At 33.4% G+C, this 13,933-nt stretch overlaps 1 protein-coding gene across 2 annotated transcripts; it reads right to left on the minus strand.

Moving 5' to 3' along the window:
* Positions 1 to 202: 202 nt before the first annotated feature.
* LOC120625434 lies at positions 203 to 13,144 on the minus strand. 2 transcript variants are annotated; one of them, XM_039892501.1, is made up of 13 exons: positions 12,990 to 13,144; positions 12,537 to 12,798; positions 11,612 to 11,692; positions 11,093 to 11,391; positions 10,041 to 10,191; positions 9,704 to 9,757; positions 8,864 to 9,123; positions 8,494 to 8,755; positions 7,926 to 8,084; positions 7,317 to 7,404; positions 5,603 to 5,928; positions 4,391 to 4,747; positions 203 to 2,897 (listed from the first exon to the last, which is right to left on the minus strand). In XM_039892501.1, exons 2-13 carry the CDS (start codon positions 12,773 to 12,775, stop codon positions 1,250 to 1,252), a joined length of 3,924 nt encoding a protein of 1,307 aa, XP_039748435.1. In that variant the 5' UTR covers positions 12,776 to 12,798; positions 12,990 to 13,144; the 3' UTR covers positions 203 to 1,249. The 2 variants fall into 2 exon arrangements, with proteins under 2 accessions (XP_039748435.1, XP_039748434.1); XM_039892500.1 differs by having other exon boundaries at positions 8,494 to 9,123.
* Between the last annotated feature and the right edge of the window lie 789 nt (positions 13,145 to 13,933).

Consider the following 13,933-nt stretch of genomic DNA (forward strand, 5'->3'; position numbering starts at 1 on the left):
AACAAGAGAATATTCGGAAGTTATTGTCAAATTGCCCCTGTCAGGGATCGCACTTGGGACCTCACACATTCTCTCATTGCTCATGCTCCTATTAGCATAGAATGTTCTTAAGCTCACCCGAGTTTCTATGAAACAACGAACTTAGTTTGTCTTTATTAATTGGTTCGTTGACAAAATGACGAAAAAAAATAATACACATACATTATGATTTACTGTGTTTAATTTATTCTTCAGCAACGTTAAAAAACACACATTAACCAATTATCACAGTATTTCATTGAAAAAAATAAACTTAAAAAATTACACTGTATCCTGATATTTAAGCGAACGTGGACTGCCATAAAATATTATTACGAGCAACAATGCTCCGATTCCTTATTAACCTCTGGGTGCCAAGTATGAGATTTTCTCAAAGTTTACTTGTTTGCGTGAAAGCTAACTACGATTTAATAAGCTTAAGGCTAACCAAGTTTTATGAAAGAAAAGTTTTACTTGATTTAATTAGTTTAAGGCTAACCAAGTTTTATGAAAGAAAAGTTTAACTTCACCTTATAGATATCACTCATAGACAAGTGTCTTTCTTTATTATGATAAGATACAGACTACAGCTAAGAATGTTTTTTCATTGGCCAACACAATACCAATGTCGTGGATATATCGGAATCGTTATACATCATAACGAAGCAGAAACGCACGTTGAAATCGTTATTACATAGACATAAAGTATGACTTTTCACTGGCAGACACTTTACACGATTACGAAGTAATTACGTAATTAAACAGTAATGCATGTGCGCTCTCTTACTTGAAAGTATCAAATACCTAATTATACGTACTCGTAAATCAAATTAAAAAAAAAAAAACGTACACTATCATTAATAATAATAAAGCTGCAGTTTGTTCTTTTGTTTGAATGCTTATCTCTGAAACTATAAGTCAGTTGGATTTGAATAATCTTTTTTGTAATTGATAGACCAACTGTTGAGGAAGTTTGTAGGCAATCTTAGTAAAACGAGGGCAGGCAACGAAGTGCGTAGGGGTATATTTTGTAGAATAGCAGAACCGCACGCGTGACTATAGACGTGATTGTTGAAAGTTCGGCTTCTTTCTGTTATTGCTACCACGCCGTTGAATCGAAAACTTCAAGTTCAAACCCGTGTCGCTTTCGCGTGTCTGCTAGGACAAGTATCGCCAAATTTAAAAATGCCCTAACATTACTCAATTTAGTATAGGATTATAGGTATATACCCTATAATCCTATACTAAATTTTGCAAAACCGTAACCGACGGATAAAGAAAAATTATTATCACGAATATATTTAAAAGAAAGGTCATCTATTTCCACAACTATTACCAACAAAAAAAGCATATAATTTTGGGATGTTATCTTCCAATTCAGACAACTCAGACCTTTATTATAAACCTCCAATAACTCGAGAAATTTCATCGGATCGCTATTAAAACTTGTTATATTTATCTTCATTTTATGGACGTTTGTGAAACTTTTGTAATCTTTTATATTATATTCACGTAAAACACCTTTCAACCAATGAAAAGTGTCTTTATTGTGGCAACTATAAACTATACCTCTTTCCACAACCCCATGGTAATTAAAATGCGGTAGAAACCCTTTATCGTAATTCATATTTTCGATTATATTTTGAATCTTTTTGTGTACTTCTGCTGTTTCTATAATATTAGTTTCAATGATAACAATGTCATGACAGTGTTTACTATTTTCTTTAATTACATTACTCGAAACACTTAAATATTTAATGTCATTTATATTCATATCTTTATCATAATCTAAAGTATCTAAAGTAGAAATACTTTCAACTGTTTTTTGTGATTCTTTAAATTCACCTCTCCCATCTTTACTACTATTTCTTAAAACTTCTTTAGTGTAATTTAACTGATTATTATTTACTTGTATTTGATCTGTTAAGGATTTAATTTCAAGAGTTTCTTGAGATTTATCTAATTCGGAATGTTTTTCAACTTTATTGTCAAATTTTTGCGATTCCCTCTCACCATTTTTCCTAGAATCTGTTTCCGTTTTAATATCATCTTCTGCTTTATCTGTACTTAATTTAATATTTGCCAGTTTCACTTTAATTTCGTTAAAACATTGTTCTGATTCTACATCATTCACGCTACGCGTTTTATTATTAGTATTATCATCACTTTTATTTAATGAAATGTTTCGATCATCGTCTTGCTTCAAAAATGTTTCACTAAGCCTATACCATTTCCTAGAATTATCAGTAATGTCATGCGAAATATCATTCGTATGTAAATCACTATCTTCTCGGTCGTTTGTATGTAATTCTTTATTATGCAATTTCTTTTTGACTACTTCAAAGTATCCATTCTGCGTTAAGTTAGTTAGTGAATTTATAGTCCATTGCATCAAATCTTTTTCAATTGTTTTAAAATTATTTATTTCGAAAGTAAAATTATTTCTCTTCAACTTATTTTGGTTTTGTGCAAGTCTTACTACATCTTCTATCAGTTGTATACTTCCTTCGTTGACTTCTTTAGAGTTATTGACGAAATTATTGTTTGGTTTACTGTTACCCTTAAACATAAATACTTTATCAGCAGTTTCACTAGTATTTTTCTTTATTTCATAGCTTGGGCTTGTTTGTTGACTTGTAATTCCCTTAGAATTTTGTTGACCATCCAAGTTATTGTTTCTACTTGATATTGCGATACATGCAGAGTTATCAACTTCCACATTTTGTAAAACTCTTTCTTCCTCTGCGTGTTCAGTTATTTTATTGTTTATAGTATCTTCATCAGGTATTTTACTGTTAGTATATTTGTTTATGGCACATTTCAGTACTTCTTTATTAATACACGGTTTTTCGAAGTATAGCTTGCGTAAGAGGACCGATCTGTAAAAGATACATTAATTGCAGTATTTTATATAAAACTTAACTATTGGCTAGTCACACCAACTGGTTAATAACTTTGCATGTCATGAAAAGCATTATCATTAGCCTATCAAAGTCCCAATGTAGGATACAGAAAATTTTTGAAAGTTGATCCATCACTTACTCTACTTAAGTTATGGATCAACTTTCTAAAATTTTCTGGTGGGCTTAAACCCGGGATCAACGACTAACCGTGGCATCCGTAGCAGGGTAGTGGAAACCACCAATTTCGTTACTATTGAGATTTTTTTTGACAGAAAAATCCTTTACTCAACAATTCTCAGCCCAACCAGGGAATCGAGTACATGACCTCGTGATCCATCCATATTTAAATATGTTACTAATAGACCGACGAGGCAGTTAGTTGGTCTAGCTGTATAATAAACCTGAGTCAAAAGTCCAAAATTATATGTCCTTTAACCATAACCTATTTAACATAAAAATCAATTGCTGTTCAATTTCGCAAAAACTCTAAAATTTGGACCGATTTTAATAGATTTTTGTGTGTAAACACACACAAAAAGTGGACTCCTGGGTGAATTTTGCGGAATGTAAATTTTTCGGAAATTTTCCATTTCTTACATTGACTTTCATGAACATTTTTATAAGTAATGGGTTATTTCGGAATGGTCCCATTTAAATTTTACTAGCTGACCCCACGAATTTCATTTCGCCTTAATATTTTGTACATCACAATGGCTTTGTAAAGTAAGATAAGTACTGCTAATCTTACTCCGGATTAATGTAGCTCTGTTTAGGCCACATCAACCGTTCTACGTTTATAGACAACCTGGCGCTATCAGTTGAGTTTTGTTACTAACCTCTAGATTATTCTTTAGATTTTAAAAATATTGTTTTATCGATATTATCCTTTTTCGGACTAACAGAATTCCAACAAAACAAAAATAATGAAAATCGGTTCATCCGTTCTCAAGTTAAAAATGGTGTAACTAACACGTCTTTGTTTTATATATATAGAATATAGACTGACGACGGAACTCCAAAATCCTATTATAAGGAAAAACAGTTGGAAGATTCTATAATCACAGATTTCACCAAGGCACTGATTGACACTTAATTTGCCTATTTTTTTCAAACAAATTACAATCATCATATAAATGTGTGCCAAATGTATGCGTAATTTTTAAAAAATACTAATATTCTGCACTCCTTTTCTATAAATAAAATAAATAAATAAATATGCTACGAGAATTCACACATCTTCATCTAGTCCCAATGTAAGCGTAGCTCGTGTTATGCATACTTAGATGACTGATGAATCGTTTTATGAATAATATACATAAATACTTGTAATATACATATAAACACCCAGACACTGAAAAACATTAATGTTCATCACACAAACATTTTCCAGTAGTGGTCAACTGTAAGTCTATAAACTATTCGAGCGTGAAATTTCATACTCCTCCGTTAAAGTGATAAATATGAAATACCTTTTGTTATTTAAATCGAATTGGGCGTCCAAATAGCAGTCTTTAGTGTGCTCCAAGATTTCCATACACAATTTTGCCACATTTGCAAAAGGCACCGCAGTTCTTTGGTTGATGCAGATGCATACACTTTTTGTGAAATTGAAGAATTTCTTAGACAAATTGCCAAAGAAACATATTTCCTTCGAGTTGTGATCACTCTTCATAAAATCTAGCACTGAAGTGCAGAAATATATTTTCAAACTGTCCAGTGACATTTGATCCTTTGACTCTTTCGTCTCGTTTAAAAGCTTAAGCTTCTTTTTTTTGTCCGCTTTCGTTTCCAGAATGCGATCTGTTGATTTATTTATCGTTAGTTCTCTGAAAAAGGACATACATTTTAATGATTTTGGGAAAGAAGTTAAAAATAGCATCAAAAAGAGAAAAGTCGAATATCTGGGCCACGTTCCGAGACATGAGCGATAGCAACTGCCCCAGCTCATAATGATGGGCAAAGTAAACGCTAACGACAAGTTTTCCACGCTAGCTGCATCGTGAAAAAATTGATTCTGTTAGCGCTAGACCGTGACAAGTCGCTGAGCTAAAGGCCCACCTCCACTAGTGGAGAGAAGGAGAAGAAAAAAGTTCGGTAGAAGTTAAGTAATAGAAATCCCGTGCAGGGCTAGCATACGCAGGGGTCAAAAATTATATACCCCGAGTGTGTGCCCTGACAAGGTATAAAATTAACATGCTAAAGTACGGGAACATGGAATAGGAGAATATATCACTGTTTAATATTACACACATATTATTTGAATATTATTTCCACTTGTGCGCCAATTCTCTGAGAGATAGTTGGGAGAAGTTACAATTTTTATCCGCCATGCAGGTAAGGACGTAACGGTTCCGTCTGGTTTGCATCATGTCCTCTTAAATCAATTATGTTAAATCTAACGCATGATTTTATTAACGCGTCATGGAAAGGTTAACGCGTCAGTCAAACAAAAAAAAGTGTATGCGTGTAACCTTTACGCGCGATTGAAGTAAAACTTGATTATGACATTAGCTGGCGTATAAGTCAAGAAGCGTGGAGCATATGACATATACTTACGACCAATTCCATATTATTTTTAAATAGCGGAATCTACACAGACGTCTGACGTAAGCTTTACTTCCGTCAGAAAAAAAGTTTAGTATTCACTTAATTATATCAATATGGATTGTTAACATACTAACTTAGAATTACGCGAGAGTACCATATCCAAGGACAGATTCTCCTCAGTTTCCATAATGTTCTCTATTTTAGCCACAATAACATGTTCTGCAGCCGTTAAGACGACGGGAGTCCTCGTATTCAGATTATGTATGATATTATTAAAACATTTATTCTCCCTTTTGGTCAGAGCTACTGAATAACTGACACTGCTGGGTGTTTTTCTTCTTATTAGTTCCAGTACAGTCTTGAGGAATTCAACACGATTGTCCGTTTTCGCTGGTTTGACCGGCTTGGCTGGTTTTGGTTTGGGTATTTCTGTCACGTGACCCAAGCCTTTACCGGCCACCTATAGATTTGAATGTAAGTTAGAAATGGTCTTCATTTATAACAGTCTTCGTTCATAAAGGACGAGGTTATCAATTCGGATGTTTTTTTTTATTGTATGTTAGGGCATAACTTCGTCGTCCATAGACGGATTTCCAAAATTATTTTGTGTTTGAAAGAGGTTTACTCCGAAATGGTCTAATTGAAATTTCATATAGATCTGATTAAGAGCTTCAGAGACAGGCAACAGAACTTTTCAAAAATATGCATTATTTAAGCAATCACACAACATAACATCATGCCTGCACACTCGAAATGATCACGCAGATGTATTATGTATAACGGGGTACACCCATATTTTCTGTAAAAGTTAGTAGCTTATTTTACGCGACTGGATGCTTGTTGCACACATTCAAGCTTGATTTAAAAAATAAATGGGCATTTTTTAGTTGGTATACCAACTATTATTTCAAAAGTAATGTTATTAGTAAGTAATGAAACAATTTATTATTTCCGTTTTTTGTTTCCATAAATATGAATGAATCACACAGGCGGCAGCAACATAGCGATCTCTTATAGGCAACCAATAGTGTAGAAAACTTAAGTACAGAAAAAGAGGTAGGTGCACCATATAGAAATATAAATATTTAAAACAATTTGTTATTCTACTGTGGTTCTAAAGTTCACAATTTTTTTGTTTTGTTCAAATTATCATCCTTTGACAATACTTTGTAACTAAGGTCAATCAGTCTAAATCCAATTATGGCACACCAATATTTTTTAATTTCAAATTCTTTATGTGCGATTCCAAAGCACTTACAATGAGCTTAGCTTATTTATATCAATATACCTCTAAAGTTTATTATATTTTAATTTATTTGCTAGATATTGCACTGTTAGCCACTGGCATCCACTCTCATAGCGGAGGGTGTTTCAGAGACTGCTTTTCTATGCATGCTAGACTTATACGATTATTACTTGGTACTGATAATGCTTTTTTTTAAATTCATTTGCTATATATTGCACTGCTAGCCACTGGCATCCACCCTCATAGCGGAGGGTGTTTCAGAGACTGCTCCTATCTGCATGCTAGACTTATACGATTATTATACATGTAACTAATAATGCTTTTTACTAACAACCCTAACATAGATACGTAGGGATAAAATTTTTACTAACACTTACTATCAAATAACCGTTTATAAACATTTTTATACGTGCACCTGGCTCTTTAAATTAAATTAAAATTTGTTTATTTTATTTATGTAATTTTATTATTTTCGGAGCGACGACTCAATGTTCTTTCTGAGGCACTTGGATGGAAGCAAAAACTCCTGGATAGTACTTGGGGCATGAATTATTGAGTGATGTTTTATCTTGGATTAATTTATCGACGACCCATATACTTACGATATTAAGCGCAGGTATGATGGGTTCCGTGATGCCTTCGCCACGCAGACCTAGGGCTCCGCCCTCCCATCCCATCAGACGCATCATTCTGAAATATTAAAAGAAAATGTTAGCTAGTGGCGGTGCCCCGTGACTGTTTCCACATCCCACTTCTTTGGAAAGTCCCATACAAACTCTCACTCTAAGACCCACCGCCTACACGCAAATGCAAAAGATATCTTTCAAACAAAAATAATAAACCAACCAACAACAATAATAACAAAAACAACTCTAGTATAGTATGAATAGAGAGCTGGGGTAATATGGTAATTTATAATTTCCGAATTTTGTCTGATCTGGTCTGATCTGATGCGAGGCTTCGGGTGTGGCTAGTTACCGCCTACCGACAAAGGCGTGCCGGTAAGCGATTTAGCGTTCCGCTACGATGCCGAGTGGAAACCGGTAAGGGTCGCCAGACCCAAAAGAGGTTATCTCGTTGCAATTTTAGACTGCATCAATCCTTACCGGGAGAGATTGCCGTCAAGGGTTAGCTTTACGTAGGCGCTCTTGGAAAGGTCTATGTCAAACTGTGTTTTTAGTAGGTTTTTGATGATGGATATCTTAACGTACCTTGACCCTTTATCACTCTGCATGGGAGTGGACATGGCTCGCAACAACTTCTCTTTTCTAGAACCATCTGCGATGACAGGTGAGCCCTCCGTAGTTTTATTATTGTTTATTATCGGTTTTTCAACCTGCCCACTGGATTTATTCACTGGCAGTACTGTTCTGTAATTTTTTTATATAAATGTCACGGCTAAAGATGGGTGTTAAAATAAATTAAACCTTAACCCTAACGCCTGAAATTATTATTCAATGCAATCTAAAATTTGCAGACTAAGCATAATGTTGTCAGCGGAATGCCTAAAAGGTCAATGATTGACATACAACGTTTTATAACTGATTCAACTTGAACTTAAATCCTCAATTCCAATTTAAACAAAATTCCTAATCTTCTTTGCGTTAATTACAAAAATTTTAGTGTAAGTCACACATTATCACGGCAGTAACATAAAATTTAACAATATTGTCCTCCAGCATACATAATAATATACAAAGAGCTGGAGCAGTTTTAACCAATGACTTGTTATACAAACAACATTTAATACAAACAAACTCATACACAATTTATACTTACTTTTTTGATATTTCATCTATTTTTTCCTTTATAAGTTCTCCATCTGAAACTCTGAGTTTATCAGCAACAACTTCCTCATTTTCAATGGATCGATTGTCTTCTGTCTCAGCTTTCTTAGACACTATGACTTCTTTATTATCTGTGGCCTTTTTTTTATTTTCTATACTATCTTTGGAATCTGCGTGGTTCATGTCTTTAGCTTCATCGTTCGCCGCCAATTTAACTTTATCAATGTTGTTGACTATTGTTCGATTGTCCTTGATTACAGCTTTCATAAGCAATTTTATTTCTGTGCTACCTTTGGTATCTGTTTTATTGGCTATGAATCGCTGGTCCTTGGTTTCAGCGTTAGACGATATAACTTCTTTGACTACAGATTTCATGGGCAATTTTATTTCTGTGCTACCTGTGGTATCTGTTTTATTGGCTATGAATCGCTGGTCCTTGACTTCAGCGTTAGACGATATTACTTCTCTATTTTTTCTGTGGTCAAAACAATCTGTATTCCCATTTGATATTGTGACTATTAAACTGTTATTTTTTATAGTTTCACCAAAATTTGGGTTTGGGGTGTTCCTGTTGGTTTTTTGTATATGTTCTATTACATGAACTACATCATGATTTGTTTGCCTGTAAATATATATATTTTTTACTCACGGTCACGGTGTTAAGTTTGTAAAATAAACATCAGTAGTTCATAATTTGTTATCTAATGCTCGTTTTCCCTGAACCTAGGAATCGCCTTATTGGGGTGCCTAGTAATTTAGATGATTCCTAGAGGAAAAAAAAGTTCAAAAGTTCCGACTCCGATTCGGTGGATCGTAAAGTTTAGGGGACTCGGAAACTATAAATTCGGCTTTTCCTTAATAACCTTAAATCCATACGAAAAATGAAAAATATGATAATACGAACACAGAACACCACACAAATATGATACACCTTGTGGCCAGAACCATAGACAAGTTAGGTTATATGAGTTGTCTAGTGAAATCGATAGCTAAAATGAGCCCTAATAATCTTCTTTGATAACCCTTACTTACTTAAAAATTGATTTTCCGTCGCTAGTGAAATCGGGCATAAAAAGCGTCTTATTAGGTCAATTTTACTTCACAGTATTTCGATACAGTCACTACACAAGACAAAATGTTGTATACTATTTTGATTAAAATACCGGATATCAAAAATTAGCTGATTTAATAAAATTACTTACGGTTGCTTTGCGTTATTTCTTGTGTACCTCGGTACTTTCATAAACTTGACCTCTCTGAAAAATTAAATTTAAGTAAATTCAATATTTATACCCGATTACGAAAGAGTAATTAAAAATCCATTTATATATTTGTTCAACTTTTTGTCGCCTTTTTGGTATGAATATGCTGAAATCTGTGGCAAATTGCGGTATGTGCCTATAATATAATATCTTCTATAAAATTTGTGTTGATTTTAAAGTTTTACTTTAGACAGATGGGTGGCCACCAACTACGCTTATTAGTTAAATTAACTGAGTTGGTTTGCTAAATAATCGTATTCGTGTAACAAAACCTCACCTCTTCGTGGTGTTAGCATTAAATTTAGCAGCGTAGACTTCCAACTTGCATTGTTTATCGAACTCTTTGAAGAATTCGCACATTTTATTCAGAATAACGTTGCATGCAGGTGGTAAGGTTTCTTCGAGGGATTGGCGTTTCTTGTAAATACCTAACGCAAAAGAAAGGCAGGTATTTTAAGATAGCTCAGCATCACTGGGCGGACGATGGAGGGAACTATACATCTCTATTCAATAGCCTAAACAGTCCACTGCTGCATTAAATTCCTCTCCCAAAGGAAAGGTTTGGCAATAATCACTGGGCAGACAGGTTGGTGAACTCAAATGGTAGTTCTAGCACAGAGGACGGTGCTACCCGTTTTCCATTCCTTTAGTCGCCTCGTATGACATCCGCGCAAAGAGGGGAGGTCGTGATAACTGTATAACTGTATCTGTTCTGCCGTCGGCACAGTGCATATCTACATACATAGTAATGTAGAAAATACCCTAATAAAAAAAATGAAAAATAAACTTATCATCAAAAGCAAAGTCTTTGAAAATACTGGGTTGATATTCCATTTAACTGTTGGAGCTCTTATGACCTACCTATCGATTTACATCCTTCTAACTGCTAAAACAAATGACATGGCTTTACAATCTTTCAACCATCTTCTTTCTTTTATTGGCGAAATATTTGTGCTCTGTGCATGTTTTAGCCCATTCTCCTAAGAAAAGAAGAAGAACCTTCTTTTTATCGTAAAGCCGTCTAAAACCCTAAATAGACTTCCTGAGATTATGAGTTAATTCAGTCAGACAGTAAATGATTTTTGCTTTGATTTAAATAAAATAAAAAAATTTACCATTCCAGATAAAAGTTTTAATACAAATATATTTATATTTTTTTATGCAAAATCATAGTTGAGAGTGGCAAAATATAAAAGAAATATTTTAGTACCAAGATCTGGCAGGTCTTAAAAAATTACCAAAAATATGCAGCACTGTTACTTAGTTTAGTTAGCTAAAAACTTAACAACGCTTTAAAGTAAGGTGGTAAATTAAGAAATGTTTACAAACCTAGAAAATTTTCCAAAAATCTTGCTTCAACTGGTGCTAAATTTGAAAATATTATACTGGCTTCCTCTTTATCTAATAGAAAGTCTAGAATATTCTTCATAGATTTCTTTAGTAACACAGGGGATATAGACTCAATGATCTTCTGTGTGTCTATGAAGAATTTCTCAGTTTTGCTTCTGCGTATTCTAGGTCTAATTTTGTTTCTGCCTTTTTGACTGTGTGTTTGGTGAAGAGTTGGCGACCCAGGTAGGGTTTGATCAGTTTCATCGTCTTCACAGTCAGTACTAAAACTATCTTCACTGAAAAAAAAAACATGTTATAAAAAGTTTTGTTTCAGCAAATGAAAAAAACATAGAAGACTAACAAATTTTTATTCAAAATGGGTACCCATAAGTCATTAATTGCATCACAAAATACATGATTGTGCCAAAAACACTTTTGCTATTGCTATTGCCTCTTTGTTCTTCTTCTTCAGATGAATGGATACATTTTTTAAACATGTTATGAGTGATAACTTACTCAGCTTGTTGTCCATTCTGTTGTTGGAGTTCATCTTGATTCTCTAGATGTTTCTTTGGCATTTTTTCTACTACTAAATGTCTGAAACATAAATCATATTTCATAACAACAGGTGTCATAGTAATCTACAACAAAATATCTTTAGATTTAAAAAGAAATATTAGTATAAGTAAAAATGGACGAAAGAGAAAGAGAAGTATTTAAATCCTATGGTATGACCAAGTTAAATAAGAGCAAATCAATCAGTTGCATTAGTCATATTACATTGCTCCAAGATTGTAACTGAACTAAATATAAATAGTGTAGCTTGTATTATGGGTACTAAGATGACCGGTGAATATTTTTATGAATAATATACATAAATAATTATGATAAGCATATAAACACCTAGACACTGAAAAGCATTCACGTTCATCACACAAACATTTTCCAGTTGTGGGAATCAAACCCACAACCTTAGACTCAGAAAGAAGGATTGCTGCCCACTGTGCCAAATGGGCCATTTTTTGAAGATATTAACTACATACACAATTAGCTAGTGCCTGGCAGAGCATTTTAAGCTGCAATTTCACCTGGTGAAATAAGTAATGATGTAGTCCACAAGGATATTGGGCTAGAGGTACGGTAGTTATTTTAAACCTTATCCTTAACCAGTTTTATGTCTCATCATACCAGAATGATAAATCGCTTGGCAGCATGTCTGTCTGTAGGATAGTAACTAGCCATAACAGTGGTCTACTACCATATGCTGACTGTAGGCATTTAACATGGCTAACAATATGAATTGATGCAGCTTAATAGGTCCACGTCAATAAACATCTTTCATGTGAAAAAGGAGGCTTTTGCCCAGTAGTAGTAGTAGTACATAAAATAGGCTCTTCCTTCAGTGACCTTTCATTATATATACATGCAAAACTTTACTCACCCTTTTGCAACTGTAATTTTAAATTCATATTTCACGCTAAAAATCCTCAATGCATCTTTAAACGATGATTTTAAATCTAAATCAATGTTTTTACAGAGCCAAATTGAGTTTTGTATGTACTCTAAGAAATTAACAGGCATCGCCGGGTACTCAAAAATAAATTGGCTGTCGTTTTCTAAATATTTCAATGCGGTGTTCATCCATTCTACTTTTAGCGAATGAGGGATTTGTCCTTCCATTGTTTGTTTTTTTTATTTTATCTCTGAAATTTAAGGGAAAAGTTTTGAGAGGCAGAGTATTTGAAAGTTATTGCTCTAAGTCCAATGAAGATATAGAAGATAAGAACACGTAATCAAATTCTTATTTTTATGAAGATGAATAGATAGGAATAGTCTAATTCACAATTATTAATTTTCGAAGGTGGATGATTAAAGTATTTGACGGTTTACCTACATTATTTAGAACCAATTTAATGAATTCAAATTTACGAATTCCGATTTCCGAATACGAATTCTAATTTCTCAACGACTTCAATATCGCTGTAATTTTTATTACTTTGAGAAAAAAATAACTTGAGAAGAAAACTATGTATTTACTTCTGTTTACAAACTGTCATTTACGATTTACACCAAAAATGAAAATCTAAATCTTGGAAAAACAGTGCTGCCAGCATATTAATATATTATCTATGCAGCCATAGATAATATATTAATATGCTGAGTTCATAACGTAATAAAAATGATGTGGTGTCGTGGGACACCAGGTAGGAACTAAGGTAGGAACGAAGTTCCTTCGGCTAATGTAGAATCGACACAAATTGCAAAAAAAAATCGTGCTCAATTTTATGTAGGTTTTCTTGATTTTTCTCTTAAATTTTGCTGATTAGTTTTTATTGGACAAGAAAGTATTTAGGAAATTCAGTATTTTAGGAAATAATAAATTACTTAAAATAAAAAAACATCGTAATAACAACAATTATCAACTAAAATAACAAAATATGTCTCTTTATTTTCGTTTGACAACATAAAATTACATAGAAATAGAAAAATAGAAATAAAAATAATTACAATACAAAATCATTTAACGGTTTTATTACACGCACTTTTTTCCCACGGATTTTTTCTTACGGTTTTACTATCACATTTTTTTCAGTTCGGTCGCGCAGCAAAATTCCTATCCTCTCCAAGCCTGCCGTAAGGAACTTCGTTCCAATATTTACTCCTACTCTCCATATTTACTAAGAAAAAATAAAACAAATACAATGAATGATTTCTATATAGAATAGTGGAGTCAATATTGTGCTACAAGGGCATAAAGTTGAGTTTTAGTTCGCTAACGCAGAACTTAAAGTAAATTTTTAAGTTTTAAAGAGCATGAAAAGTAAAAATAAGTTATTT

Source organism: Pararge aegeria, chromosome 7 (assembly GCF_905163445.1).
Source record: "Pararge aegeria chromosome 7, ilParAegt1.1, whole genome shotgun sequence".
Taxonomy (NCBI): Eukaryota; Metazoa; Arthropoda; class Insecta; order Lepidoptera; family Nymphalidae; genus Pararge; species Pararge aegeria.

Coding starts and splice junctions, on each gene's coding strand:
- LOC120625434 (XM_039892500.1), bottom strand. CDS start 12,775: ATGGAAGGACAAATCCCTCATTCGCTAAAAGTAGAATGGATGAACACC. Junction 11,693..12,536: donor AAAATTACAGTTGCAAAAGG/GTGAGTAAAGTT, acceptor TTTATGTTTCAG/ACATTTAGTAGTAGAAAAAA. Junction 9,124..9,703: donor AGAAATAACGCAAAGCAACC/GTAAGTAATTTT, acceptor ATATATTTACAG/GCAAACAAATCATGATGTAG.